General features: G+C 64.9%; 14 protein-coding genes across 14 annotated transcripts; 7 read left to right on the plus strand and 7 right to left on the minus strand.

Moving 5' to 3' along the window:
• Positions 1-30: 30 nt before the first annotated feature.
• On the plus strand, positions 31-390 carry AMSG_11612 (uncharacterized protein; the record flags this gene model as incomplete). Its single annotated transcript, XM_013907137.1, has 1 exon — positions 31-390. The coding sequence occupies one exon, from the start codon at positions 31-33 to the stop codon at positions 388-390; it is 360 nt and encodes a 119-aa protein (XP_013762591.1).
• A 151-nt stretch (positions 391-541) lies between these two features.
• AMSG_00709 (aldehyde dehydrogenase) lies at positions 542-2,406 on the minus strand (the record flags this gene model as incomplete). Its single annotated transcript, XM_013906984.1, has 2 exons — positions 542-2,170; positions 2,206-2,406. 2 exons carry the CDS (start codon positions 2,404-2,406, stop codon positions 542-544), a joined length of 1,830 nt encoding a protein of 609 aa, XP_013762438.1.
• Positions 2,407-2,900: 494 nt separating this feature from the next.
• Positions 2,901-3,730, plus strand: AMSG_00710 (uncharacterized protein; the record flags this gene model as incomplete). Its single annotated transcript, XM_013906985.1, has 1 exon — positions 2,901-3,730. One exon carries the CDS (start codon positions 2,901-2,903, stop codon positions 3,630-3,632), a length of 732 nt encoding a protein of 243 aa, XP_013762439.1. The 3' UTR covers positions 3,633-3,730.
• AMSG_00711 (phosphonoacetate hydrolase) lies at positions 3,609-4,933 on the minus strand. The gene has a single exon (XM_013906986.1). The coding sequence runs from the start codon at positions 4,926-4,928 to the stop codon at positions 3,642-3,644; it is 1,287 nt and encodes a 428-aa protein (XP_013762440.1). The 5' UTR covers positions 4,929-4,933; the 3' UTR covers positions 3,609-3,641.
• Positions 4,934-5,631: 698 nt separating this feature from the next.
• AMSG_00712 (uncharacterized protein) lies at positions 5,632-6,989 on the plus strand (the record flags this gene model as incomplete). Its single annotated transcript, XM_013906987.1, has 1 exon — positions 5,632-6,989. The coding sequence occupies one exon, from the start codon at positions 5,632-5,634 to the stop codon at positions 6,826-6,828; it is 1,197 nt and encodes a 398-aa protein (XP_013762441.1). The 3' UTR covers positions 6,829-6,989.
• Positions 6,946-7,651, minus strand: AMSG_00713 (2OG-Fe(II) oxygenase family Oxidoreductase; the record flags this gene model as incomplete). The annotated part of the gene is made up of 2 exons (XM_013906988.1): positions 6,946-6,958; positions 7,041-7,651. The coding sequence occupies 2 exons, from the start codon at positions 7,649-7,651 to the stop codon at positions 6,946-6,948; spliced, it is 624 nt and encodes a 207-aa protein (XP_013762442.1).
• A 238-nt stretch (positions 7,652-7,889) lies between these two features.
• Positions 7,890-9,470, plus strand: AMSG_00714 (uncharacterized protein; the record flags this gene model as incomplete). The annotated part of the gene is made up of 4 exons (XM_013906989.1): positions 7,890-7,893; positions 8,006-8,151; positions 8,356-8,736; positions 8,769-9,470. The coding sequence occupies 4 exons, from the start codon at positions 7,890-7,892 to the stop codon at positions 9,468-9,470; spliced, it is 1,233 nt and encodes a 410-aa protein (XP_013762443.1).
• A 72-nt stretch (positions 9,471-9,542) lies between these two features.
• On the minus strand, positions 9,543-10,450 carry AMSG_00715 (methyltransferase OMS1; the record flags this gene model as incomplete). Its single annotated transcript, XM_013906990.1, has 2 exons — positions 9,543-10,289; positions 10,337-10,450. 2 exons carry the CDS (start codon positions 10,448-10,450, stop codon positions 9,543-9,545), a joined length of 861 nt encoding a protein of 286 aa, XP_013762444.1.
• Positions 10,451-10,580: 130 nt separating this feature from the next.
• Positions 10,581-11,234, minus strand: AMSG_00716 (uncharacterized protein; the record flags this gene model as incomplete). Its single annotated transcript, XM_013906991.1, has 1 exon — positions 10,581-11,234. The coding sequence occupies one exon, from the start codon at positions 11,232-11,234 to the stop codon at positions 10,581-10,583; it is 654 nt and encodes a 217-aa protein (XP_013762445.1).
• A 533-nt stretch (positions 11,235-11,767) lies between these two features.
• Positions 11,768-13,765, plus strand: AMSG_00717 (flagellar outer dynein arm-docking complex protein 1). The gene is made up of 2 exons (XM_013906992.1): positions 11,768-11,823; positions 12,040-13,765. Exons 1-2 carry the CDS (start codon positions 11,793-11,795, stop codon positions 13,728-13,730), a joined length of 1,722 nt encoding a protein of 573 aa, XP_013762446.1. The 5' UTR covers positions 11,768-11,792; the 3' UTR covers positions 13,731-13,765.
• Positions 13,766-13,850: 85 nt separating this feature from the next.
• On the plus strand, positions 13,851-15,314 carry AMSG_00718 (uncharacterized protein; the record flags this gene model as incomplete). The annotated part of the gene is made up of 1 exon (XM_013906993.1): positions 13,851-15,314. The coding sequence occupies one exon, from the start codon at positions 13,851-13,853 to the stop codon at positions 15,312-15,314; it is 1,464 nt and encodes a 487-aa protein (XP_013762447.1).
• Positions 15,311-18,290, minus strand: AMSG_00719 (uncharacterized protein; the record flags this gene model as incomplete). Its single annotated transcript, XM_013906994.1, has 3 exons — positions 15,311-16,751; positions 16,781-18,040; positions 18,243-18,290. The coding sequence occupies 3 exons, from the start codon at positions 18,288-18,290 to the stop codon at positions 15,348-15,350; spliced, it is 2,712 nt and encodes a 903-aa protein (XP_013762448.1). The 3' UTR covers positions 15,311-15,347.
• Positions 18,291-19,307: 1,017 nt separating this feature from the next.
• Positions 19,308-24,647, plus strand: AMSG_00720 (deleted in lung and esophageal cancer protein 1; the record flags this gene model as incomplete). Its single annotated transcript, XM_013906995.1, has 3 exons — positions 19,308-20,243; positions 20,273-20,599; positions 20,626-24,647. The coding sequence occupies 3 exons, from the start codon at positions 19,308-19,310 to the stop codon at positions 24,595-24,597; spliced, it is 5,235 nt and encodes a 1,744-aa protein (XP_013762449.1). The 3' UTR covers positions 24,598-24,647.
• On the minus strand, positions 24,603-27,455 carry AMSG_00721 (WD repeat domain 78; the record flags this gene model as incomplete). The annotated part of the gene is made up of 1 exon (XM_013906996.1): positions 24,603-27,455. The coding sequence occupies one exon, from the start codon at positions 27,453-27,455 to the stop codon at positions 24,654-24,656; it is 2,802 nt and encodes a 933-aa protein (XP_013762450.1). The 3' UTR covers positions 24,603-24,653.
• Positions 27,456-27,822: the final 367 nt, after the last annotated feature.

Here is a 27,822-nt window from a genome sequence, read left to right on the forward strand (position 1 = left end):
GCGCGGGCCAAGCGGCGGGTGCGCGACGTCATGCACCTCATATCTGCTGATAACGACTTTGCCGGCTATCGCGCAGCAGTGTGTGAGACACCAGAGAACGAGCTTCGGCCGTGGGTGCGGCGCGCGGGCCGTACGTGGTGCCTGTTGTCGAGCTCCTCATTGCTGACATCAGGCGGGTGTTTGAACGTGAGCGCGAGCGCGCGGCCGCACAATGGATCTGCGCCTCACACACCGAGGGCGGGCAATGGGTTCTGCAGCCTACGGCGGTGCTTGCGGCGCACCTTGCAGCGCACACGGCACGTCTCCCACGCCTCGATGCTGATGCAGCAACAGAACCGGAGCGCTGGATGGCAAGCTGGCTGCTCAACACGAAGGAGCTCGGGAGGCTAGACGACGGGTGTCCAAGCACGCTCTCTCGGTATGTGGCAATTATGGCAAGCGGGATAGATGATACCGAATCGGTGAGAGAGTTGTTCCACATGGTGATGGATATTCCGTTTGAAATGTAGGCTGTGCGGGACGCGGCGGGCGGGTGTGGCGGCTACTCGTTCTCGACGACAACGGCGTCATCGTCCGACGGGCCGGCGCGGATGACGCCGATAAAGTCGAGGAAGCCGCGGAGCTTGGCGAGGATGCCGGCCGAGTAGCCCATGCGAATGGCAGTCTCGACGAGCGCAAACGAGTGGTTCTGGATGGGGTACTCGAACGGCTTGGGCAGCGAGGTGGGGAGGCCCCAGCGCTCGGTGACAACGGCGACGGTGGCAGAAGCCTCGCGGAGGCCCTCGACGCCGTTGAAGCGGCCAAAGCCCGAGTGCTTGACGCCGCCAAACGGCAGCGACTGCATGGTGTAGGTGATGCCGTAGTCGTTGACGACGGCCATGCCGGACTTGATGTCGGCGACGATGCGGTTGGCGCGGGCAGGCGAGGCCGAGAAGACCGAGCACGAGAGGCCGAGCTCGGTAGCGTTGGCGATGCGGACGGCGTCGGCGTCGGTCTCAAAGGCAATGACGAGCATGACCGGGCCAAAGACTTCCTCGTGCATGATGCGCATCGAGTCGTTGAGGTCGGTGAGGATGGTCGGCGCGTAGTAGTAGCCGCCCTTGACCTTGAGGGCCTTGCCGCCGGTGACGAGGGTGGCGCCCTTGGCGACGGCGTCGTCGACGAGGCGCTGGACAATGTCGATCTGGCCAGGGAAGGTGATGGCGCCCATGTCCTGGTCGGCCTCAAGCGGCGGGCCGACGCGCATGGCCTCGGCGACAGCCTTCATGCGGGCGAGGAAGGTGTCGAGGTGCGAGACATGGACAAGCTCGCGCTCGCACGAGATGCAACCCTGACCGGCGCCGAGGAAGGCGCGGCAGGCGTACTGGAAGGCGAGCTCAAAGTTGGCATCATCACACACAATGAGCGGGTCCTTACCGCCGAGCTCGAGAATGACCGGCTTAAGCGTCTCGGCGGCAGCGAGCATGACCTTCTTGCCAGTCGCCGGTGAGCCGGTGAAGAAGATCTTGTCCACAAGCGGCGAGGCGACAATGGCGGCGCCGGCGTCGCCGTAGCCAGTCACAAACTGGACGAGGCCGTCGGGAACACCTGCTGCAGCGAGCGCGTCGTTGACCAGGCGGGCGTACGAGGCGTGGAGTGACCAGGTCGTCCACTCGGAGACCTTAATGACGGCGGCATTACCGGCAAAGAGCGCGGTGGCGAGCGGCGAGAGGATGTGGTGGAACGGGTAGTTGTAGGGGCAGATGATGCCGATGACGCCCAGCGGGCGGTACTCGACATGAGCACCCTTGTGCATCATAAAACCCGGCGAGCGGGTCTCGGAGGCAAGTGCAGCCTCGCCGTTGGCAATGGTCCAACGAAGCTTCTCAGCGACGGTGAGGATCTCGCCAAACGCAGCCTCCATCATGGTCTTGCCCGAGTCAAGGGCCGAGTACCGGCAGATCTCCTCCTGGTTGGCCACAGTCATGTCGAGGAGGGCCTGCAGCGCACGCTTGCGGGCAGCAAACGACGATCGACCCCACGAGGCCTGAGCGGCAACGGCAGTCTCGATGGCAGCGTTGATCTCGTCGGCCGACATGGCCGGGACGGCGCCGAGCACCTCGCCGGTGCCCTTGTCGACACACTCGATGAGGCGGGCGGGCGGGAGCGAGACCGAGCGGGCACGCGAGGCCTCCCGCGAGACCGACGGGCGCGATTCGGGAGAACCACCGGACGCAGCTGAGTGTAGTGCGTGTAGCTGTCTCCGAGATCCCAGAGCCACCAAAAGCCAGCCCATGCCAAGCGGGCAACGAGGTAGAGGGCAGCCAGCTCGAGGGCAAGAGCCGGCAGCGGCGACGCAGCGACAGCAGCGACTGTGCTGGCAGCCTTACCGGCATAGCCCACGAGGGTAGCAGTAAGGTAGTACATGACGGGGGCAAGGGGTGTAGTCGTGGGTGGTGAAGTGGTGTGTGTGTGTGTGTGGGGGGGGTGTGGGGTGGGGTGGGGTGGGGAAGGCGGAACCCCTGTGGATGTCTGCTTTTGGGGGTTTGGGTTTTGCGGGAGGAGGCGGTGTGTGGGGGGGAGGGGTGTGTGTGTGGGGGAGGGGTGTGGGGGGTGTGGGGATGGGGATTACCGATTATTGATTGTTGTTTACCTGCTACCCTGCTACTGTTGATTGTTGTTGTTGCTGCTGTTGTTGTTGCTGTTGTTGTTGCTGCTGTTGTTGTTGCTGTTGTTGTTGTTGTGGCTCTGCGATGATGGTGATGGGATATGTTGGAGAGTGGCTGCAGGTGCTTTGGCTGGCGATGTGCTCGTTGGTTGACTGGTGTGCATGCATGTCGTGGTGTGTGTGGAGGTGGTGGGGGTGGTGGGGTGTGGGCGAGGAGGATCACGCCACTCGCTAGGTTCAGGCACACGGCAGGATGCGGGCGACGAGGGTGGGCGTGGCGGCGGTGGTGCTGGGCGCGCTGGTGGTGTATGCCATGCTTGCAGCCCACAGCAGCAGGTCCGGTGGCGGGCCTGGCGGCGGGGCATGGCGGGCGCGGGTGCGGACAGCCGACTCGGATGGGGATCGATCCGAGGCGCGGGTGCCGGCGGATGTGTCTAGGGTGCACTACGGCGCGGTGTCGCTGGTGTGGAATCTTGCCAAGGTCTCGGATGGGGCTGTAGTCACTGCTGATGTTGCTGGAAATCTCGGCGCGCCACAGGTCGTCGCCTCGCCGCAGACCGCCGACTGGTTGGCGGATCGATGGCAGGCGGCGCGGGACATGTCGGGCACGCCCATCGCGGGGCCACACTGGCTGGAAATGGCGTTGGCCGAGGCGGCTCTCCCGACCAAGATTGTGCTCGACTGGGAGACTGCCCGCGCCGACGACTACGTGGTCAAGGCACGCAACGCCGAGTCGGGTGAGTGGGGCGTGGTGCTGGAGAGCTCGCCAGGGAGAAAGACGAGCCGTGGATGGGCAAGAGCCCGCGATGCCGAGCAGGGAGCGGGCGAGAAGCACATCATGCATGTGTGGGAGGACCAGCAGCCAAAGGCGTCCAAACAGAGCAACCTGTGCGACGCGCTGCGGCTGGAGATCGCGGCGCCTGCCACTCAGTGGGGTGTCTCGCTGTGGCAGTTTGCGGTGTGGGGCCTTCGCCTCGAAGTTTAGAGCGCTACTCTACATCCAGGCCCGCTCGGTCGTGTCGGCGTCGGATGCGTCGTTGAGGAGGAGGTCAAACGCATCCGAGGTAAAGTACTGTCCACGGGTGAGCGAGGTGGCACGGACGTCGGTCAGCTCGCGCCCGACGATCATGGGCACGTTGGTCTCGTAGATCGAGCCGGTCGACCGCAGGTTCTTCCTCTGAAGGACAGGCGCATCTGCAGCTGGCGGCTCGCCTGCAAGCACCGAGTCGAGGTCGGCGAGGACAACAAGGTCGCCGATCGACTCGGCTGGAAGCTTGAGCGACGTCGCCGCCGTCTCGCGGTCCATCACCGCATGGGTGCCTGGCGCCTCGCGCAGGACCCGCATGGCATCAATAAGAGCACCCCGATCGCGAGCAAGCCCAGGTCGGAGGTAGATGTGGGCCATGCCGCCGAGCCCGGCATGCAGCTCGGTATGAGGGTCGCAGATCGGGAGGAGAATGCCGAGCGGCTCAAGGTGCGCCACCAGCGGGGCCAGATACGTCACACGTGGCGTCTCGTCGTACGAGATCTTCCAGTTGACACTGTGGCCGGAGGTGACCACTAGCTGGCAGTCGAGTTCTCGCAGCTCGCCGATTCGTGCGTCGACGCCCGCAAGGTACTCGAGCGCCGCAGCATCATCGGGGGCAGCCATGTGCGGGATCGCACTGGATGCGCAGGCCAGAAAGACGCCGACGCCGCGCTTGACTGCCGCTACGGCTTCATCCAGCGCTGCAATCGATGTGTCGCCGCTCCCGCCTGCAGTCATCGCCACCGCAGCATCGGGCAGGCTGCCGCGCAGGACGTTGGCATGGTCCGGCTTGGCGGCAATGAGCGCCACATCGACGCCTGCCCCGGCGAGAGCCTCCAGCACCGACGGCGGCCCGCCATCGGGCGGAGTGCGCATCTGCGCGACAGCCTGTGGCGTCCACTCGGCCGCAGGAAGCGGCAGCGCCGGCGGGAGGAGCGAGCCGATGAGACCGTGGCCGGTGGCGTCTGCGCCCGAGGCGATGGCGGCGGCGGCCGGGAGAGAAAACGCCGGAATCGGGGCAGCCACCATGCCCTGAAAGTGCTCAGCAGCAAGCGCATCAAGGTGTGGAGTGAGCGCCTCGCGCGAGGCAGCGTCCAGATACTCTTTGCCGATGCCCTCCAGGTTAATGACACCGGCCGGCGCGGCGTCGTCAGCCGGCACCGCGTACACCCGCCCATGAACGGCCTCGGTGACCATCCCGCGCCACAGCCGTGCACCCGCGCAAGCAGTAGTGAGCTTCCGCAATGCAATCATACTGGCGATGTATGTATGTATGTATATATGTGAGTGTGTGCGAGGAGGAGGGAGGTGTGTGTGTATGTGTATGGGGGGAGGCGGCTGGCGTGATCGTGGCATTGATCGCAGCCGTGGTCGTGATCGCGATCGTGACAGCGGTGGTCAAGATCGGATCGAGGACTTGTTGCTCTCTTGCTCGTCGTCGACGGCTGTACAACTCGCGCGGAGCACGGCAAGTTGACAGCAGTGAGCGTAACGAGGTGCTCTGACTGACTAGTGCTGCGACTGACCAGCTGATGATGGTGACCAAGTCCGCGACGATTGTCACGGATGGACGTCGATACGTACACTGCTGGGCAAGACAGCGCCACTCCTCTCGCAGTAGTGAGAGAGGGGACGAAAGAGGAGCGTGTCTGAAGTACGGTTCGAGTGGGGGCCTGGTGGCGGGTTGCGGGGCGACCATGGCGGTGTTTGTGGTGCAAGTGGTGGTGGCCTCGAGACGAAGCCGGAAAAGGTCGTGGTTGGCACTCGCCGCAAGCGGGGGCGGGGACCGGCACGGGATGTGGACACGACGAGGAGCAAGAACGGAAGCGAGGCTACGTCAGCACTGTGCAGACGGGTCTCGTGCACCGGGCAGCATCCGCACCTGATCTTTGCGGCTGCTGCGTTGCCGCCGGGCCTGGCCCGGACCGAGGTCTGCCTCACCTCGCAAACGCCCTTGATGGTCGGCCGGGCCGTGGCGGCCCACGTCCGATTGGACTCTGGGACGTCCGGGTATGTCTCGCGCAAGCACGCGAGCGTTGGCCCGCTGGGCGCTGACGAGTGGGCGGTGACCGATGTCGGCTCAACCAATGGGGTCTTTATCAACCGCCGCCGCATCGCTGCTCACGAGCCCGCTCTCCTTGCTGATGGCGACCTCGTCACGTTTGGCGTCGCGTCGGGCAGGCAAGTGCCGATCGGCGAGCTCGCGAGCTCGGATGGCCTGTTTGTGTACCAATACCGTGCGGCCCATGCCGAGCCGCCGTCCAAGCGGCGGAAGCCGCTCGTGTCGCGCTCGCCGTCGCCCGCGCTGGATGCGCTTGAGTCACGAGTCATCGAGCTCGAAATCGAGCTGGAGAGTCACAAGCTGCGCCTTGCCGGCATGACCAGCGAGTTGGAGGCTGCGTCAGCCCAGTGCAAGCAGCTGCGAGAGGCTGCAGAAGGCGACGTCAAAACGATTGCCGAGCTCGAGGGCCGTGCGACGGCGGCAGAGGCCGCAACCGCCAAGGCTGAAGCGGCGGCAGCGGCGGCCAAGGCGGTGGCCGGGTCTGCGGTCGCGCTCACGCTTGAGGAGCTGGAGGAAGAGTTCTCGTGCTCGATCTGCCTGGAGTTTATGGTGCAAGCGACGGCGGCGGCGCCGTGCGCACACATCTTTTGCGCCGATTGCCTCGAGGAGTGGTGCGCGCTGGAGGAGGAGGGGAGGCAGTCGTGCCCGCAGTGCCGGCAGCCGGTCTTGATGCGGCTTCACATGCGGTTGCTCGACAACACGTTGGCGCACATGCTGGCCAAGGTCGGCGGCTCGGCGCTGCAGGGATACAATGCCCGTGTCAGTGCCTTTACCCGCAACGTCCAGCACTATCGCACGCTGCTGAGCGCAGCCGAGCAGGCGCGGACGTCGAGGCAGACGTTCCTCAACATCAAGATGCGGTGGACGGCCAAAGAGCAGAACACCTTTCAGCGCGGCCTCCGCAAGTACCGCGGCAAGGCGCGCCAGCTATTTTGCGAGCTTGCGGGGCTCACGCCGGCGTTTGTCGCGTCGGCCTCCAAGCCGGTCCTCCTCGTTGCCGCCAGCAACCTTCGCATCAAGGACGTGACCGACGCCTCGACCATCGACGCCTGTCGCACCGCCATTATCAACATGCTTAAGGGTCTCCGCTGACCGTCCGCCGGTACATGGCGTCGGCGCGGAGCACGTACTTGGGAGCTTGGCCTTGGACCCTCGAGCCGGCGTGGATGAGCTTGTGGTGAAAGGCCACCATGCGGCCAGGCGTCGGCTCTACCCTCGCAACCTCGCGCAGCGCGGCGCCGTTAAACATCCCGGCATTGTGGGTGGGGTGGGCGCCGCCGCTGGCGCTGGCGAGAGAGAAGAACACCGTCTCGCCGCCGGCGTCGACGCGGGAGAGAAAGATGAGGACGGTGGCGTAGAGCTGGAGCTCGGTCCCGTCGTCAGCGCGCATGGTGAGGGCGCCGTCGACGTGAGGATGAAAGGCACCGCCGGTGCGGTAGCGGTAGAACCGCAGCCGTGGGGCAAGCGAGTCGATGACCAGCTCGGTCTTGCGTGGCCCAGCCACCGTCGCCGGCAGTGTGCCGCTGATCCGAGCGTACAACGCCTTGGCGAGCTCGTGATCGTCAAAGACCACGCGCTCGTTGTCCCGGATCTCGGGCCGCAACTCTGCCTTTTCCGGCTCGGCCGCATCGCGGCTCGCACGAACGTCGACGCCTGCAGTCTCAAACCCCATGGCCTCGGCGGCGGCCACCAGCGCCTCTGCTTCGCCGAGCGAGACTATGTTGTCTGCTACGACTGCGCGCCCGCGCATGAGCTGCGCCTCCGCGGTCGTTCCAGCCCAGGATGCAGCGGTGCCAGGTGGCGATTGTGGTGTCAGGATATGGGCGAGCGAGCTGGCTGGTCCTGCGCTCATGGCGACGACATGAGGAAGGCGAGCCGCAACCGTGGCAGCGGCTGCCCGGACGCAGGCGAGCATACGACAGAGTCAGGTGGCGCGACATAGCCGATCAAAGAGCTACAGGCGGTGTCGATCTCGGCTTCAAAAGTCGTGTTCTTGGCCGCTCCCATATCGTGAGCGGCATGAGGACAGTTCTGCACGTATTGCTGGGGCCGGCGCTGTGCGTCTCGAGGCGACTTTCCGGCGATGCTCTGGGCCGAGACGGAGCGGCGGAGCGGATGCAGCGAGAGGAGACATACTCGTCTACAGTCCGATCATGTGTACGCAGCAGCAACAAGACGAGCAGTTCCGTCTTTCACTTGCCCCCCTCCTTCTCCTCCCCCTTCTACCCCTCCTCCATCCACTCACCAGTATCTCCCCTTCCCCTTGCAGCTGATCCTGATCCCGTGGTGGCGTCCAACGAGGCCGGCAGCGAGGCGACCGGCGGTGCGGCCGAGAGCAAGGGCAAGCGCAAGGCGGCGTTCCAGGTCACCCGCGAGCGCGGTTTCCGCGACGACGACGATGAGGACAAGCCGGTGGTATGTGCTAGGGGCGCGGGAGAGTGTGTGCGTGCGCATTGGAGTCGTCATGGTCCGCAGTGGGGCCCTTGCACTGGGCGGGCGGGCGGATGGCGGCGCAGAGTGGCGGTGGCGGGCGGGGAGGCGGTGTTGGAGGAGGGGCGATGGACGCGACTCATGTGCGGAGAGGATGTATGGATGAATGTGCTTGTGGGCGGAGTGTAGGAGTACGGGATTCAGAAGGCGTCAGCGGAGGAGCTGGCGAAGCGCAAGATCGTGCGTGTCAAGTACAAGCGGCCGGCTGGGGCGGCCAGTGTGCCGGCGCCGTCGAGCAACCCGTTTGCGGGCGTGGCGCTGAAGAAGCCGACGGTATCGGCCGGGGCTGCCAATCCGTTTGCGGCGGTGAACCTCAAGAAGAAGAGTGGCGAGGAAGGAGCGGCGAGCTCGAAGAAGCGCGGGCGCGAGGACAAGGATGAGGGCAAGGCCGGGCCGAGCGGCAGCGGCGAGGCCAGCGAGAGCGCCAAGAAGAGCAAGCCGCTGGCGGATCCGCTGAAGAAGCCGTCGTTCTCGTTTGCTCGCAAGGACTCGAGCTCGAGCGGGAGCAAGGTGAACAGCTCGTCGACGGCGGCCGGGGCGAGCGAAGGAGCCAAGGGAAGGAGGAGCCTTCGGCGTCGGAGGAGGTTGTCGACGAGCACACCAAGGACGCGCCCAGCAAGTACAACTTTTCGTTTAACAAGGCCCAGCCCAAGTTCAACTTTTCAAAGTCGTTTGACGCCAAGGCTGTGCTGTTTGGTGGGAGCGCCAAGGCTGCGCCGTCTGTGAACGAGCATCTCAAGTCTGTCTTTGCCAACGCTGGCTCGGTGTTTGGCAAAAAGATCGCGCCTCCGGTGGCCAAGGACGCGGCTGTCCCGCTGCTGCTCAAGAAGACGCAGGCCAAGGTCGACATGAGCGGCGAGGCGCTCTCGACGGGCGAGGAGAACGAGACGTCGGCGTTTGAGGTCAAGTCTAAGGCTTTTGCCTTTGACAAGGAGGCAAAGGAGTGGAAGACCCGCGGGGTGGGCAACCTCTCGCTCAACGTCAACAAGACCGACCAAAAGGCGCGCTTCCTGCTGCGGACGCTTGGCACGCACCAGGTGCTCATCAACGTGCCCATCTTCAAGGGCATGGTGGTTACCAAGCTCGGCGAGAAGGAGGTCCGCGTGGTGACGGTCGATCCCGAGTCGGAGCCGGCCAACGAGCCGTTGCCGCTGACCTTCCGCGTCGGCCACAAGACGTCTGCTGACGAGCTGCTGGCCAAGATCCAGGAGATTGCCGACTCGATGCCGTCCAAGACCGAGTAAACCAGCGCGTAACTGTCGCCATCTCGGCCCCGGCCCCAGCCCCAGCCCCAGCCCCAGCCGTGGCCGTGGGATCTAGCTGCTACTGCGGGCACGCTTCGGCTTTGCCACCACCATCCACGTCGTACCAAAGTGGAAGCGACGAAGCGAGACAATCTCGAGGTCGGCAGCATCAAGCAGGGCGCCGATGTCGCGGTTCCACCAGCAGCCCCACTTGGATGCATGATCGAGGGCCCGTGAGTCGAGGAACTCGTTGAGCCAGTTGTAGTGCCCGCGGCCATGCTCGAGGAGGAGCAGTTGCGCGTCGTCGGTCTCGGCAAGCAGACTGCGCATGATGCGGAGCGCCGCCACGGGGTCCTCGTACGAGCAGAGGCCGAACGAGTCGACAATGGTGTCAAACTTGGCCGGGAGCGTTAGCTCGGGCGAGAGCTCGACGAGAGGGCGGAGGACGCCGGTCGACGTGGGCTCTGGCGGAGCGGCCGGCGCCGACGCCAGCGCCCCGGCAAGATCCTCGATGGAGACGGACCAGTAGAGCGGGGCGAGGGACGCGAAGTCTGCGGCCTTGGCGCGGGCAACGTTGAGCATCGGCTCGGAGCAGTCGATGAGGAGGACCGTGTCAACGGCCGAGGCGCGCAGATACGGCAGGTTGCGGCCGGTGCCGGCGGCAACCTCGAGGACGGCGCCGTGGGCTTGGCGGACGAGCAGGCGGCGGAGGAGGCCAAGGCCCATAAAGAACTCCTCAAAGGCCACAAAGCCGTCGTAGCCGTCGGCCTCGGCATCGTACGCCGCACGCCGCTTGGCCTCGGGTACCAGTGCCGCCACCTCATCGTCGCTCACATCCAGCACCAGCCGGCCACCCCCGCGCCGACGCTGTCGCGTCTCGTCGGCGAGCCCGTCGACTGCGACGACGACGGCCAGGCAAAGACGACGGCGGCAGTGAGGACGCCTGCGCCGAGAGCGGCCACGTTTCGGGGGCGGAACATCGAGGGCGTTTGCGTGTGCGGCTGTGAGACAAGTACGTGTTTGCTTGGTATTAGCTCTCGTCTGCGTCTGCGTCACAGCGTGGGGCGGCGATGGCACCAAGTCAGACTGGGTCTAAAGGAGATCATTGCGCTAGGTGCAAGATTGCGGGGAGAGACGAGTAGAGCTATTGCTCAGGGGTATAGCCTGGGCCGCTGGAGGAGGGTCGGACGGGGTGGCAGAGTATGAGGCTCCCGCGTCGGCCGGGGTCACCGAGCCGGCAGCAGGTTGCGGCCGCTGCGGCTTGGAGAACATGAGCGGATGATGCGGCGGCGGCTGGAAGGCCGGGGCGGGGATGTAGTGCGGATAGAAATGGGCAGGTTGCGGGCCATGCGGTTGGGCGTAGCCGTGCGGTTGGGCGTAGCCGTGCGGCTGGGCGTAGCCGTGCGACGCGGCAGCGGGCTGAACGGCACGGCGTGCGGCATTCTCGGCGAGCAGAGCCTGGTAGTTGTTCTGCGAGTTGCGGCAGCAATAGTACCAACAGCAAGCAGATGCGCAGATGATGACGGCAATGATAAGGCCGATGATGACGAGGATGACCCAGGTGTCGAGGTTGCAATCGCGCGTGTTGTTGCAGTCAAAGGCGCAAATGTCGGTGCTCAAGACGGTGATGACATTGTTGCAATGCGTAGGTCCGGAGCATCCGCACGATTGTGGCGAACCACTTTGGATTTCGATGCAGCACTGCTCGCCTGCTGCGCTGCCGAGGATGGCGAGGAGAGCCACGAGAACAACCCACGTGACCATGACTTGCGATGCGGGGCGGGCAAGGGAAAGGAGGGAGGGAGGGAGAGCGTGTTGCTGTGCCTGTGCCTGTGTCTATGTCTGTGTCTGTGTCTGTGTCTGTGCTTGCGGGGCAACCCTCGTGCTTTCCGGTGCTTTCCGGAGTGAAGAGTGTGCCTCTTGTGTATGTGTACGTCGTGAGTGTGTGAGTGCTTGTGCGGGGCAGCCTTGATTGGTGTCGTGCGCAAAACAGAAACGGCGGGATGTCGAGCCTCGCACGCATGGTCCGAATCGAAGCCTTGTGGTCGGCCTCAACGTGAGCAAAGGCCTTCCGAACGGCTAAGATCTTCTTACGCTTGCGCGCGCGCTTGGAACACGTCGATGTTATCCTTGAGCTAGCGGCGGTGTGTTGAACGATGATGATGATGTGCAGACTTCGAATCGAACGAATGTTCAGCTGTGTCACTTTTCGCTTGCCTCGTTTCGGCCGTTGGACGGAGGGAGAGCGAAATTGTGGACGAGGCCCCGTCAGGGACGACCAATAGCAAAGACACACGCCTCGCCTTGTCCGTCGGCCGCACCATGGCCACCACAGACAACGATGGCGGCTCAGGTACGGGTGTGCACCAGAGGGGAGGGGGGAGGTGTGTGTGGGGGGAGGTGGGTGCGGCAAGGGTGCCAGTGTCGGTAGGGGTAGTGGCGAGGAGGAGGGGGAGTGCCGTTGGGCGCCTCTGCCGCCAGGCGGAAGGAGGCGCGGGAGGCTGTGGCGGGCGACTCACAGAGAGGACGGTGTGCGGAATGGGACCATGGATGTGCGCGGGATACGTAGTGTCAAAGGAGCTGGAGCGACTGCAGCGCGAGTATCGGTACATGGAGGTGGACCGCAAGTCGTATGGCGACCTCTCGCAGAATGTGATCCGGAAGCAGCGGCAGACGATTGAGCGGTGGAAGAAGGAGAACGAGCACCTGCGGTCGGAGCTGGCGGCGATCGAGTCGCAGCAAGAGGCCGAAGAGACGGACGCAGTCATGTCGGAGAAGCTGGACGAGCTCAACTCGCGGTGCGAGTTTTACGCAGGCAAGATCGAGGCCGAGGAGGAGCGGATGGAGACGCTGCGCTCACAGATCAAGCTTCTGGAGCGCAAGATCAAGGAGCAGCGCGAGGTCATGGGTGGAGTCAACGCAGCCATCTCCAACTCTCAGACGGTGGCCAAGCAGATTCGGGTGTTGGAGAACAGGCTTGACAAGGCGCTGGTCAAGTTCAACTCTGCGCTCTCGCACAACAAGAAGCTCCGCGAGGAAATCGACAACCTTCGCCGCGAGCGCGTCGTCTTTGACGGCATCTATCGCAAGCTCGAGAAGCAACTGGTGGAGAAGAAGAAGCGCATGGCTGACATCATCGAGGTCTCCAACTCGGCGTACGACGCCCGCGACATGGCGCAAGACAAGATGAACCGCCTCAAGGAGTCGCACATGCGTGCCATGGCCCAGCTCGATGCCGAGATGATGAACATGAACCGCGTGCTCAAGTCGGAGCGCCGCGCCAAGAACTTTATCGCCATCAAGGAGCAGGAGCGCGCCAACACCGCGGCCGGCCGCCGGACACGCTCGCGCAAGAACGGCGGCGGCGGCGGGCGCGGCGGCGGCGGCGACGCCGCTGCAGGCGTCGCCGCCTCGGCAGCAGCCGCGCCCTGGGCCCAGCCCAAGCTCAAGTCGTCGACCGAGTCCAACGCAGAGATCATCCAGACGTACGAGGAGGCGTTTGACAAGATCCAGGCCGCCACCCTCATCTCAGACATCGATGAGCTCGTCTCGACCTTTATCGAAGTCGAGGACCAAAACTTCTCGCTCTTCAACTTTGTCAACGACCTGCAGAACGAGACCGAGAAGCTCGAGGAGCAGATTGCCGACCTCCGCGCAAAGATCTCCGAGACCAAGACCGAGGGCGAGACGTCGGACGCGCAGCGGCGGCACCTGCTCAAGTCGCTCTCGCACAAGCTGGCCAAGACCGAGGCCCGCGCCGACCAGTACGAGTCCAAGTACAAGACCGCCCGCAAGGTCATGAACAATCTCAAATCGGCCGTCCACTCTATCTTCAACAAGATCGGCTGCTCGTCCGAGGAGATCAACGACGTGCTCGGCGACGCAGGCACCACCGACTCGAACATCATGCAGTATCTCGCCCTCATCGAGCGCCGCGCCGCAGAGATCATCCACGAGGTCGCCGCCCGCAAGCTCGCCGAGGAGGATGCAGACGATGACTACCACCGCTCCAAGCGTGGCGGCCTCGTCGCCATCCTCTCGCAGCAGCGTGTCCCGCCTGGTGGTGACCGCATCGTCATCGCCGCCCCGTCGTCCATGGGCGATGTTGACGAGTTTGACGAGGAGTCGGACGAGGAGTCGCAGCGACCCTTTACCCGCGACGAGCTCAAGGCTCTCTCGCGCAAGGGCGCTACCAAGAAGAAGAACGAGCGGTCGCGCCGTCGGGGCGGCACCTCTCGCCGCCGTCGCCAGCATCGTTGAGCTTGTCGACATGATGGTAAACAGAGCACAGGGGCTTGGCAAGAGATCCCGCGGTTCGCCGCCTGTCCGTCCCCCCCCCCCCCCCCTCACCTCACCTCACCTCACCTCACATCCACCAGCATGGCCACTCCGTTCAAACTCGGCAGTGCGGGCGAGCTCAAGGCCCAGGGCAACCGGCTTGTCGGCCGCGGCAAGTATGAGGCTGCCGCCGCGGTGTACGCCCGGGCTCTGGCGGCGGTGTCAGCCGGCGACCCGGAGAAGCTCGCCACGCCGCTGCTGCTCAATCTCGCGCTCTGCCACACAAAGACCGGCGCGTTCGGCGCTGCGTTACAGGCTGCCACGCGTGCCGTCGACGATTGCGGTCAGGCTGATGTCCTTCTTCCAAAGGCTTTATATCGTCGCGCTGCCGCCCTGGTAGGCCTTGCCGAGGCCGCCCAGCCCGGCAGCGGACGGGCGTCAGCTGTCGCCCGCGCCACCGCCGACATTGCTGCGGCGCGGGAAATAGCCCCGGCCAAGGACGTCAAGGCGCTGGCAGCTCTGGCCGCCCGCGCTGCCGCACTCGAGCCAGCCTTTGCTGATGGGGCTGCGGCTGACGCGGCCGCATCCGACGACGGACCGCCGCCGCTCGAGGTCGCCGCCACCGGCACTGCTGCTGATTCTGATGCTGCTGCTGCCGGTGCTGCTACCGCATCTGACGACGGCCCGCCGCCGCTGGAAGAGTCGATTGTGGCGCGCCACGCAGTGGCGCGGCGGCGGGCTGCTGGCGGGTCTGCAGCGGCCAAGCCGTCGCCTGCGGCTGCCAAGCCGGCCGTCGCCGCGAGCGCGGACGACCTCGACTCGGACGATGACTCGGACTCGGGCGAGTTCGAGTCTTACATGGCAGCGACGCGGAATCAGCCAGGTGCGGGGCTCAAGCGGGGGTTTCTTGAAGAGAGCAAGAGCGAGGCAGATCGTGACAAGGACTCTCAGCTCAAGTCGGGCCAGCCAGCAGACATGCTGCGAATGAGCGACGACGGAGCGTCGGCTCGTCTCGTCATGCCCGAAGTCCAGGCCGCCATGCAGGACAAGTCTGGCATGGCATCAGTTCTTGGCTCGGATGCATGGGTCACGCCGCAGCTCATGGAGCGGGTGGCGAGCGATCCGATTCTGGCCAAGGGCCTGACTAACCCCGCGTTTATGGAGGCGCTGTCCGAGTTTCAGACCTCGCCACAGGCCGCCATGGCCAAGTACGCTCACGATCCGGCTGTCCAGACCTTTCTCCGCAAGTTTGCTGGCCTCCTCGGCGAGCACTTTGAGGCGCTCGGCAAGGCCGAGGCCGACGCGGCTGCGGCTGCGGCTGCTTCCGGCAGTGGGCAGGAGCCGCTCATCCAAACCGTCGAGGAGCGCGAGGCTGACGAGGCTGCCCGCGCTGCAGTTCAGGATCCAGCGGTTCGCGAGGCGATGATGGACCCCAAGGTCCAGGTCGTCATCGCAGCTCTCCAGCGCGGCGACCAGGCCGCTGTCCAGGCCGCTCTGAGAGACCGCGACGTTACGGACCGCATCCAGGTCCTCGTCCGCGCTGGCGTTCTTGGTGTTGCTGGATGACTTTTCATTTGAAGGCGGCCTTACCGATATGGGTCAGTTCCGCCGGGCCCGCTCGGCCATGAGCCGACGAGTGCTCTCGAGCTCGCGCTGCAGTGCAAGGACCTGCGCCTCCTTGGACTCGACGGATGCTGAAATGGCGCGGAGTTGACGGGCCTCGGGCGAGGCGAGCGGCGAGGCGCGAGGAGGCGAGGCTCGACGAGGCGAGGCGCGAGGAGGCGAGCCCGCCACACTTGCCGCCGAGTCGTTCATGAGCTCGGCCAGCTGCGAGCGGAGCTGGTGCGCCAGCTGGGTCACCGAGCTCTCCTTGGCAACGAGGTCGTCGCGTGAGGTGTTGCCGTCGAGCATGCGCGCCGACTCTTCGTCGCGGCGCTCGCGCTCGAGCCTCGACTTCATCTGCAGATCCATGAGCTTGACCTGGTCGAGGAGGCGCCGCATCTCGCCCTGGACCCCCTCGTACGAGTTCTGCAGCGCGTTGAGATCGTCCTTGAGCATGGCGTTCTCGCGCTCCAGAAAGTCGATTTGCAGCCGGAGCGAGTCGCCCTCCTGCTTGGCGCGCGAAGCTTGGGCGCCGGTGGCGGCAACCTTGTCGTTGGCCTCGGCGAGCGAAGCAGCCATCGACTGGCGCTCGGTGGTGAGTGCGTTGATCTCGGCCATGGCCGCCGTCAGCTGCGAGTGCATCGAGTCGGACGTCGAGTCCTTGAACGCCGTCGCCTGCTCCATGCCGGCAATGACCTGCTGCGCCTTGGCGTTGACCTCCTTGAGGGCGCGGACGTCGGCTTCGCGGGCCTCGACGGTGGCGTGCATGGCCTCGACATGGTCGAGCGCGTCGCGCAGCTCGTTCTTGCGCAGCTCGATCTCGTTCCGCAGCGACGACTCGAGCTGCTGCGCCTGCTGAAGCGCGTCGCGAAGCGCGTCGTTGTCACGCTCTTGCACAAGCAGCGTCTCCTTGACTAGCATAAACTCTTGGTTGATTGCCCGCTCAGTGTTGAGGCGATCCGCAACCTCGGCATCCTTGGCATGGATGATGGCCCGCAGCTCCTCCATCTGTGCGTCGCGATCGCGAATGACCTCAGCCGACTGCAGGATCTCGGCTTTGAACTCGTCGTTGGCGGCGCGGGCCTCAGCGAGGCTTGCCTCCAGCTCGGCCGCTGATGCCTTGAACTGCTCGACAACCTTGGCGTGCGCCGCATCCTTGGCCCGGATAACGTCGTCCTTGGATGCCAGCGCAGCAGTCTCGCGCTCGTGCGCCGCCCGCACCTCGGCCTCGAGTCCCTGAACCTGGCTTTCGACCACCGTCAGCTCCTCTTCGTAGCGGGCGAGCGTTTGCTCGTGGGCGGTCTTGGCAGCCACCGCGTCGGCGAGTTCGGCCTCTAGCTCGGATGCGCGTTGGACTGCCTGCGACAGCTCGCCGGCATACTCGGACTCGAGCTGGACCATCTTGGCCAGGTCGGCGCTTTGGCACGAACAGCAGCCTGCGCCGATGCAAGCTCGCCGCGGAGCTCGAAAATGGCCTCGTCCTTGGTCTTGCCCGTTGAGCTGTCTTCCATCTGTGCGGTGAGAACCTGCTCGCGGAGCGCCTCGACTTGCATGCTCATCGAGTGCATGTCGGCTTCGGTCGACGCCAGCGAGTTGCGGATCCGGGTCCGCTCGCGTACGGCCTCGGCGTGAGCCAGCGACTTTTCACGGAGCTCGTCGAGGAGTGACGCCTTCTCGTTCTCGGCATGGACAAGAAGAACCTTGGACTCTTCCAGCTGCTCGCGGAGCGAGGCCATGGTCGCCCGCGTCGATGCCGACGCCGAGTGCGCCTCGCTCATCGAGTTCTGAGTCTTGGCCAGCGCAGACTTGAGCAGCTCGTTGGCCTCAGAGAGGCCGGCCGACTCGGCCTCCGCGGCCGCGGCGGCCTCACGGAGCTTGGCATTCTCGGAGCGGAGCTTGGAGAGCTCAGCCTCCTTCTCGACCAGGATGTTGTCCGAGAGTTGGACAGTGGCTTCGGACAGCTGCTTGTTCTGATCCATGATCCGCTGCGTCTCGGCCTCCCACCGGCCAAGCGCAGTCTGTAGGGTGCGAACCTCGTCTTCCAGCGCCTCGCGATCGTGGCGGGCCGTCTCGAGGCTCTTGGTCATGGCCGCGAGCTCGGCCTTGGCTGCGCGATTCCGCGACTCGCCCGAGGCCATGTGGGACGACATGGCTGCCTGTGCAGACGTCAGCTCCTTCCGGGTCTCCTTGAGCGCGTTGTTCTTGAGCTCGAGCTCGTTGCGGAGCTTCTGAATCTCCAGATTCTGGTCAAAGACAAGGAGCTCGAGTTTGCGCGTCTCCGACTCGAGTTTGAGATGCTGCGCCTGCAAGCTGCGGGTGTACTCAGTGTTTTCGCGGATGTACGTTGCAGCCGCCGGTGCCACCGTGGTGCTTGGTACTGTCCGCACCGGAGCTGCACTGGCCGCCATCCGCATCGGCGCCGCCACAGGAGCGGGGCTTGGCCGCGCCGACACCGACCGCGACAGCTGATCCATCTTGGACTGAAGCGCCGCAATCTGCTGCGAGTGCACCGACTCGGACGCCGAGAGCTCTGCCCGCAGCGCCTCAACCTGCCCACTCGTTGAGCTCGCCAGCTGTGGACCTGACCCGATCGAGCTCATCCGCAGCGAGCGCGAGAGCGGCACCGGCGAGCCAGGCATGCTCCCTGCTGGCGTCTTGTACGGTGACGACGCCAGCTTGCGGCGGAGCGACTACACAAGAGCCACCAAAGTGGATGAGTACATATCGCATTCCCAGCTTTCCCCCATTCCGGTACGGTGGTGACAAACAGAGCGCTTCTCCAGTCGCCTGTGGTGGCTATGGCCGTGGTTGGTGACCAACGGCTGGGATGGGCGCCAAAGAGGCAGCTGGCGTGTGTGTGTGCGAGGGGGGGATGCCAAACAGCAGACGTACCTGGATGTCGGAAAGTAGCTGGTGGACATCAACATCTTCACTGGACATGCTAGCCTATGTCCACACCAGTGGCGTCTGTGGATGTCTCCGAAAGGAACAGGGAAGGGGTGGGGGGGGGGGAGGAGTGACCGTGGTGGCTGTGGCCAACGACTCGCCGCCTGCGCGCGCCAAACCGTCACACACCTTTGCTTGGGGGAAGCGGCCTCTGCTTGCCGGGATAAGGCCGAGGACACTGCCATCGTGTCATGATCATCAGCCTTTTAGAAACTATAATGCGCTGAGCATTTAGTGTAGCGTGTTAGAAGTGTGCGGCACACATGTTCGGATGAGCTCATCAAGTGTTTCGGGTGAGTATGGCGATGATGGGTATGTCGCGGGTGGCAAGTTTGGCCAGAGTTTGGTCGGTCGTTGGCTGGTGCTGGTACAGATCACGACTAGCGATGGCGTTGCGTTCATGCCCATAACAGAGCGGGACTCACCGAGTCTATGGTTCCCATCTTCTTGCTCCACATCATACTCCATCCCTACTCTCGTCCTGGAAGCGGCAAGCTGGTGGACCAGCCAGCATGATCGCCGGTGGCGTCCGTGTCGGGCGGCAGGCATCGGCATTCCTCCCCCAACCGCCACCAACGCACCCTGTTCCCGCTCCCACGCCAACTCCCACTCCCACCACCCCACCCACCACCCCACCCACCAAGCAGGCCTCAGGCTACTTCACCCAAGTGTCTGCACACACCCACAAACAGGGCGCAGACAGAGGCTGGAGGCGAGACGGCGAGACAGGCGAGACAGGCGAGACAGGCTGGGCTACCCCCTCTCCCATGCCGCCGCAGGACCAGCGGCCACGTAGGAGGACACGGCGGGAATGCTGCTGGCGGTCACGGACATACCGGGGCGACGGGAGGAAGCCGTAGGGCACGGAATGTCGGTCAGAACCCAGTAGCTGGGCCTGCGCCCGGTGGGCAAGCCGGATTGCTCGCCTCGGCTGGTGGCGAGCCCAAGGCGGTTGACGGCACGGACGTGCTCGATGATGCTCCAGCCGAGCCGTTGCCGCTGCTGGCTCCAATGTTGCCCGAGCTGCCGGTTGTGGCATCAACGCCGGTGGCGAATGTGCTTGCTTCGGTTTTTGCTGATGTGTACGCCTCAGAGCCGGCCGAGATGGTCACCCGCTGGCATCTGGATGGGGTGAGGGCGTCGGCGGCTATCGCCGGCTCCCCTGCGGCCGTTGCCGACGCCAAGGAAGACTCAGACTTGCTGCCATCGACCAAACCGTCGCCTGCACCGTCGCCGACACCACCGTCTGAGAGCAAGGCTAGCTCGCGGGGCGGGTCGTCCAAGACGGCGCGTCGGCGTCCGTCGCGCGGCACTCGTGGTGCGGCAGCCGATCGGCGCGGCGCCCGGTCGACGACGCCGCCACCGGCGGCTGTCCCTGCCCGCCGGTCGGGCGGTGGCTCTTCCAACAGGCGCAAGGTTGAAGCCGAGGCGGCGGCATCCGCCGCCGCCCGCGCCGCGGAAGACGCCTCTGCACTCGCGCTGCCCATCACCGACAAGTACGCACTGGAGCTCAAGTCGGTGCTCGAGACCAAGGCCGCCAAACTGGCGGCGGTGGCCCAGGCGGCAGCCCACATGGAGGATGCACTGGCCAAGGCCGAAGAGGAGGACGCTGCCGCGGCTCGTGAGCTCGCCGAGCAGTACACCCCGCTTGTCGAGGCCTCGCTGACACCGACCCCGCCGTCGCGATTGGCGTACATGCCGCACATGGTCCAGCCACTGGCTCCGCTGCTTGTTGACGCCGACGCTGCGCTCGAGCCGCGGAAGCCCGCGGTTGTGCCGAAGCGGGTGCCGGCGGCCACCACATACTCTGGGCAGGGTAGCGAGGTGCCACGGGAGGCTGTGGCCAAGACCAAGGTGACCGCCATGGGTCCGCACGAGATCGAGCGCGAGAAAAAGGTCCTGCGCCGCATGCAAGAGCGCACTACCTTCCTCCGTAACCCGCGGTTTGTTGACTGCTCACCGACCCGTCGTACAAGAAGAACTCGACGAACCGATGGCTGGCGCAGAATGCCGACTCGAGGGTCGAAGTCATCCCACCAGCGGTTATCTTTTCCGACTATGCTGCCCACAAGACGTCGGTAGCTACGCTCAAGATCCGCAACGTGACCAACGTCACCGCCTCGCTCCGCATGCTCCCGCCGTCATCTCCGCACTTTACCGTCTCGTCTGGCTCGTGGCCGTCAGCCTCGGGCTCTGTAGCACCGGGCATGATGTGTACGTTTGAGGTGGGATTCCGACCGTCGTCACTTCGTGACTACGACGACGTGCTCACTGTTGTGACCGACAAGGGGGACCAAGTGGTTGTTCCCTCCGCGGCCGCAGGCCGCAGCCGGTCCTTGACCTCCCGCACTGCATTGATGTTGGCCACACGCTTGTTGGCTCGATTTCCACCACGCGGGTTCGCGTCACCAACTCGGGCGGTCCTGCTGCTTTTCGATTCGTCCATCTCGATGACGTGGTCAAGGACGACAGTGGGTTCATCGATCCTGGCCTGTTTGCCAAAGGCGGCGACAGTGTCGACGACCATGCCGTCCCTCCGTTTGTGGTCTCGCCGGTGGTATTTGAGCTCGCAACAGGCGAGTCGTGCGAGCTGGACATTACGTTCTTCCCCAGCGAGCATACGGCGTACTCGGCTGAGCTCCTGCTGGCATGTGACAACTTATGCGTCTACACGTACGAACTGACCGGCTCGGGTGCGCTGCCTGCGCTCGAGCTGGACAAGATCCAGGGCGAAGAGGTGCACGTGAGTGTACCGGCGGCATCGGACGTTGCAGCTGGCGCACCAGCCCCGCTGGGGCTGGCCTACTTTTGCTTTGACGACCAGTGTCCGGGCGCTTCGTCGACAGCCACGCTCACTTTTGCCAATCATGCGCCAGTTCCACTATCGTTTCGATTTGAGCTCTACCGTCGCGAGCGCACGGTGTGCGACATGTCGCACTTGGCAGGCATTCAGCCGCGCGAGGGTGCTGGGGCGAAGAGCGACGGGTTCAGCCACCAGCTAGTGCCGATTGAGCTCGGCGAGGTCTTTGACGTCTCGCCGCGGTCCGGCATGGTGGATGCCTCTGTCGAGGCCTTTGATGTGGTGGCGACGTTTACGCCGTCAGCGGTTGCTAGCTACGATGCGGTCCTCGCGCTCGTTCTTGAGAGCGCCATGCCAGAGGCGCTTCCGGGCTCTTACGGCGATCAGCCGTCCGGCGGCATGCTCGACGTCACGCCGCTCCATCTCAGGCTCTCGGGTACTGCAGTTCCGGTTGTTGTCGAGGTTGCGCCTGCGCTCGTTGACTTTCCCGGCGAGCTTGCACTTGGCTCCAAGTACGTGAAGCAGCTGCAGCTGGTCAACCACTCGCCGTCAGCGGTCGCCTTTAGCGTGCAAGGGCTCGAGCGCGGATTTGTGCGCGTGGGAGAAGATGTCGAGGCTGAGCCGCCCAGTGTGGCCGACGACGATCCGCCAATGTCGTCAGACGACGATGTGTGGCAGGCGGCGGTAAGTAGTGAGCCCCGTAGCAGTGAGGCTCGCCGTGCGCGGCTCAAGGTGACTCCGACTGCGGGCACCATCGCGCCGCACGAGTCGGTAGTTCTCGACGTGGTGGCGCGCTCGCGGACGCCGGGCGACTACCTAGCCTCGCTCGTATGCGAGGTCAAGGGCACAGCGCCGGTCCCTGTCACGGTTCGGGCCACCTTTGCGCCTCTGCAGCTCAAGCTTTCCAAGCCCGCGCTCGACTTTGGCTTTGTGGAGCTCGGTAAGGCCGTCACGACTTCGTTTGCGGTCTACAATCCAGCAGCATGCTCGGCCCGGTTTTCGACCCGCGTCGTCGCCGCCCGGGAGCTGTCACCGAGTGCGGTAGCGTCAGGGCTCACCGGGCTCAACAGCGAGGACTTTGAGTTTGTGCCTGCCATCGGGGCGGTCAATCCAGAGCGGGAGACCACAGTCTCAGTCACCTTTGTCCCGCACACACTCGGCACCTTTTCGGGCGTGGCGGTTGTCGAGGTGAGCGCTGGGCTGTGCGTTCATCTCGCCATTTCGGCCGAGGTGCAGCAACCGATGCTCTTCACCCGAAGTCCAGTGCTCGATCTCGGCGAGGTATTTGTGGGTGTGGCGCAGGGCACGAGCGCAGTGCTGGTTAACCCGACACTGCTCCCTGTGTCGTTCTCGGTCGAGGTTCTTACGCCTGGAGGCGCTTGCGTAAGCGTCGAGCCTGCACAAGGGGAGCTCGCGCCGCAGTCTGAGATTGTGCTTGATGTCAACGCGGTGTTCCAGGTCTTGGGCAGCGTCGACGACGTGCTCATTGCTATCGATGTCGAGGGCATGGACGTGCCTGTCGGCCTGGTGCTGGATGCCAACGTTGTGGGCCCGAGCATTGAGCTGCAGGTGCTGGGCTCAGATGTACCGGACCGGGAGAGCGCACCGCGGGTGACACTTGGACACAACACCGCTGAACTTGCCGAGATTCCAGTTCTCGAGTTTGGGTCGGCCTGTGGTGTGCTCGAGTCGTCTGCGGCGTCGCTGGTGCTGACAAACAAGACAGCGATCGAGTCACCGTTCCATATTTCGCTGGAGAACCTCCAGGTAGTGCCGCGGATCCTGGCTGGACAGCCTGCGTCCGAGGCAGGGAGTGACGCACCGGTGCGAGCGCGAGTTGTCTGTGCCTCACCGGCACCGGGCGATCCGGCACTCTCGCTGGATCTCGAGCGCGTGGCGTCGTCGAGTGCGACCGAGTCGAGCGTGGTATTGGCGCACGGGCGTGGGTCGCGGGCGGGCGCCCGGTACCTGGCAGACGACTACCAAGAGACGCACCGGCTGATGTCGCTCGATGGGCAGGACATGCTGCACACCAAGCGGCGGACAAGCGCACTGCTTGCTGAACGGCAAACATTTCTGGCAGACGGAGCCGGGGTCGCTTTTGCCATCCACCCGGCCGAGGGCGTGCTGCGGCCGTTTGAGTCGCTTACGGTTGTTGTTGTTGCCTACAACGAGATGCCCGGCGAGTACACCGATGCGCTGGTGGTGGAGGTCGACGGGGTGGCGCCGGCGTTTGTGCCGCTCCACTACGGAGTGGTGGGCGAAGTGGTGACGCTCGAGGCCAACACGCTCGGCCTCTCGCGGGCTACCGAGACCACTTCGGCGTCCGTCCTGTTTGGTGGAGCGCTTGTGGGCGGCTCGCCGATCCGGCGGTCGGTCAAGTACGCCAACGCGTCTCCGTTTGACATCGAGGTTGCGTGGCACGTCTACAACCGCAAGGTGAACAAGACACTTGTTGACGTCGAGCTGAACGTCGAGCCAGAGTCTGAGCGGATTCAGGTGAGTGTGAGCGAGCACCTCGAGGAGGCTGACGGCCCGTTCGCCATCGAGCCTGCAGTGGAGGTCATCCCGGGTCACGGGACAGCAACGTTTTCAGTGGCGTTTGCGTCGGAGCGCGAGGCGCTCTGCCGCTCGTTCATGATCGGTTCGACGCGGCTGGTCGATCCGAGCAAGCTCCCACTCGGCGCTTGCGTCCAGGAGGACTCTGTGCAGAAGGAGCTGCGACTGGAGCTTGTGGGCCGCGGTATGGAGCCTGTGCTGATACCGGACGCGTCGCGACTCGAGTTTCACCTTCCGTACGCCGGCGAGACGCGGCCGAAGCCACCGCAGCGGCGAGTGGTGCTCTCCAACACGCTTGCGGCAGCAGTCGGATTCTCCCTCGACACCGACGGTCCGTTTGAGGTGCAAAGAGTCGAGCCGTCGGTTCCCCACGCGAGCTCGGCGGATGGCCGATGCTGGACGCTGCCTGCGGGAACGAATGCGGCAGTGTACGTGGCGTTTGATCCGTTTGATGAGGTTGGGTATGCTGCGGTCGACGGCGGAGCAACGTCAATGGCGCTACACGGCGTGCTCAATATCCGGTTTGCTACCGGCCAGGTGCAGCACCATCCCCTGGTCGGCTCGGTCGAGTATCCGCGTCTGGAAGCGAGCGCAACGGAGATCGACATGGGCAAGCTTTTTTTGGGCACCCGAAACACAACGAGCATCAAGCTGAGCAACCCGTCGCAAGCCGACGCTGAGTGGGAAGTGGTAGTTGACGAGTGCGACTCGGGCTTGCAGCTCGAGTTTGAGCCTGCGCACGGCGTGGTGCCCGGGCGGATCGGGGTGGAGCGTGCAGCAGAGCGTGTGCTTGTTGTCCACACAACAGCCCATGAAGTCGGTGCGCTTTGTGCAAGGGCGAAGATCAAGCTGGCGACTGGCGGGCCGGAGGTCTCGATCCGTAGCGAAGGCACGCGTGACGAGTGGCTCGACCGGCCGCGGGAGATGGCCAAGTACGGATAGCGGGTGCAGCAAGTTGTTTAGCGAGCAAGCAATGAACCTACCTTTATTCATTCTTTTCAACGGCGAGCGTTGGCTTCGAGGGCGACGTCCAGGCGCGCAGTTTGCAGACGCGCGCGCTGAGCCGGCGACACGGCGTCGGGTAGCGTGCCGCTGCCACTGAGGAGGGCGACAGCGTCGACGCCGAGAGTAGCGGCCATGTCGTCGACGATGGCGGCGAGGTTAGACGCCGTGGTCGAGGCGTTGAACATGGATCGCGACGAGTCGTCGACACGGATGGCGTTGTGCAGGTTGCTGAGACGGAAGACCTCGACCTGGCCGACCGAGTTGCCGCAGAGGACGACAGGGTCGTTGCGCGCAAAGACGACGGCAGTGGCGATCTTGGGCGGCAGCTCGGCGCCGTCGATGTCATCGCGGGCGAGGCCAGAGGCTGCGGCCGGCTCGCCGTGGGCGTCGGTTCCGGACGTGACGCCAGTAGCAGACGGGCCGGTGTCTGCCGCTGCTGCTGCTGCGGCGGGCCCGGTGCGAGTCCGACCCAAAAGCCCAGTAGCGGCCGAGGATGGGCGGGCAGCAGCGGCGGCGGCAGGCGGGATCGAGCCGAGCGACAAGGTGATGAGCGGGTCGAGGTAGTCCTTGAGGGAGAGGTCCCAGATCTGGAGGGTGCCGTCGTTGTTCGCGGTGGCAAAGAGAGTGGCGTCGAGCGGCGACCAGGCGACATCATTTGTGGCGTCGGCGCAGGTGCGAAAGTCGACGAGCGGTGCCTGGGCGTTGACGTCCCAGAGCTTGACAGACCAGTCTGTGGAGGAGGAGAGGAAGATGTTTGGGGCAAAGGGCGACCAAGTGACGGTGTAGACCGGGCCGACGTGGGCCGAGTACGACGCGAGGTACTGCTCATTGTACGATGAAGAGCAGCGGTGGATGTTCCCGTTCTCAGTGCCGACGAGGTACGTGGTGGGGTCGACAGGCGAAAAGGCCATGGCAAGGCCACCGACATGGCGCCAGACCGAAACCTCTGCGTCGCCGGCCTTGGTCTTTGCCGGGTTTGCCACGCGCGAGAGCGACATGAGGTTGGACTGGAACTCGAGGCCCTTTTTGATGGACCACTCCTTGACGGTGCCGTCAGTGGAGACCGAGACGAGGCGCTCGCCCTTTTCCATACCGAGGTCGACCCACTGGAGCTGCCACACCGGGTCACGGTGCATTTCGCGGATATGGCCCGAGGAAAAGATGGGCTCGTCGCACGAGGTCTGCAGGTCGTAGACGGCGATGGCGCCAGAAAAGAGGCCGACGGCGAGTAGGTTGGGGAAGCGGACCGAGGTGTCGAGGGCGGTGACGCCCGAAGGAAGACGGATGGTGCGCTCGGGGGCAAACACATTTTTGAGCGACCAGCAGAGGACAAGGCCGTCTGAGGCGCCGTGCGCGGTTCCGTTGAAGGCGCCGTAACCGACGGCAAGGAGGTCCGAGTCGCGCGGGTTCCAGCCCATGCAGGTGACGGCGCGGCCGGCGGTGGCATCGCACTCAAAGCGCCAGAGGAGCTTGAGCGACGGCTCAGCGGGCGAGTCGTCAAAGTCGAGCGACGTAGCGCGGTTGGGGTCGGCACCGTCTGCGCCTTCGCCGCCAGCGCCTACGCGGGCGGACGGCGGCTTGGTGAGCGACGGCTGCGGGACGGCGGCTGGCTCGTCGTAGTCGCGGAAGAGCTCGTCGTCCGAGTCGCGGTCGGCGTCGTCGTCGCCGAGGTCCGAGTCGTCGTCGGCGACGGGCTCGGGCAGGCCCGCGAGCGGCATGCCGCGAAACTCGAGCTGGCGCCAGTGGAAGATGTTCTGGGTCACAACGCGCTCGACAACACGCAGCGTGTCTGCGAGCGAGGCAACCCGAGCTTGCTTGGCCATGAACACCTTTGCGCGCTGCTCCATGGACATAGCCGCGACGCCGGCAAGACCCGGCAAGGCACGCTGGCCGGAGCCGCCGCGGGTCGATGTGCCTGCGGCGCGGGTCATGGTGGCGTTGGCCATTGAGCCCATGCCGGACGAGTCGAGGCCGCCTGCGGCTGCCGAAAGCGAGCCGGTGTCCATCGACGAGCGCGAGCCGGACTCGGTGATGGAAGCGTTGGATGAGAGGTCGCCGCCGACCTCGCTGGCATCGTCGTCGTCATCGATGTCGTCGGCAAAGGCGGCCTCGAGGAAGGCGTCCTCGGCGTGACGGGCCTTGGCGGCGGACGGGTCGTCTTCGTCGGCGTCGGCGTCGGCGGTGCTCGCAAGCTTTGCAGCCTCGTCGTGAATAGACCAGCCCGTCACTTGGGTGCCTGCGGTCTTCTTGAGTGGAGGATCCTTTTGGACCTCCTTGGACTTGAGGTCGCGGTTGTAGGTCTGGACACCGCGCGACGAATACGCGTCCGAGCCGACTCGGGCCTTTTTGAGCGCCTCGTAGCGGGCGTTACGGTCGAGGACGGCAGCAGCCTCGTCCGAGTCGGCCTGGACCACGCGGGCGGCAAAGTCGAGCATGACAAAGGTCTCGGTCTCGGAGAGGGTAATAGTGTGGACAGCGTCGAGGTCGTCCCGGGTGAGCGCGGCTGCTGGCTCAAAGTGGGCAGCGCCGCGCTTGGAACGGATGACCTCGACCTCGGCGTTGCCGGCGACCACAATGCCGCCGCCAGTCGAGACCGTCGTCGCGCCAAGCCCTGCGTCCGAGACCGAGTGGTTCGCGGACGGATCGTCCGAGAGCGACGAGGCCGACGAGCCGAGCGAGCCCATCGACGACTGCGACTCGAGCATGGACGCATCCATACCAAACTGCAGCTGGGTGTAGGCTGAGACAGATGGGTCCGGCGCGGTGAACTCGCCGCCCGAAGCAAAGGTCGACATGGAGAGGGTTGATCCTGGACGGGCAGCCCCACGAGCGCCTCCAGGCACCGGACCAGCCGGTCCACGACCACCAGCCCGCGATGCGAGGAATGAGACCGGGGTGTAGTCGACATCAACGCCATCTACCACCTCGTAATACCTGGCAGCCGGCGGCGGAGCAGGGCCCGACTGCCCGCCATGCGGATGACCACCGCGACCACGAGCCGTAGACGTTGACGACCGCATCGATGACCGTGCCATAGATCTCCTAGACGTTCGCGACCGAGACGATGTTGACTGGCCACTGTGTGTGGAACGTGAGTGAGTGGAGGAGAGGGGGGAGGGGGGGGGGGGGTGTGGGGGGGGGCACGTGGTCGTTGGGGTTTTT

This window comes from Thecamonas trahens (genome assembly GCF_000142905.1).
Source record: "Thecamonas trahens ATCC 50062 unplaced genomic scaffold supercont1.3, whole genome shotgun sequence".
NCBI classification, from domain to species: Eukaryota; order Apusomonadida; family Apusomonadidae; genus Thecamonas; species Thecamonas trahens.

Bases quoted from the DNA above. Each gene is read 5' to 3' on its own strand.
- AMSG_00711 (XM_013906986.1), bottom strand. From the start codon at position 4,928: ATGATTGCATTGCGGAAGCTCACTACTGCTTGCGCGGGTGCACGGCTG.
- AMSG_00717 (XM_013906992.1), top strand. From the start codon at position 11,793: ATGGCCACCACAGACAACGATGGCGGCTCAG. The intron at 11,824-12,039 runs GTACGGGTGTGC...CGGGATACGTAG, and splicing joins AGACAACGATGGCGGCTCAG to TGTCAAAGGAGCTGGAGCGA.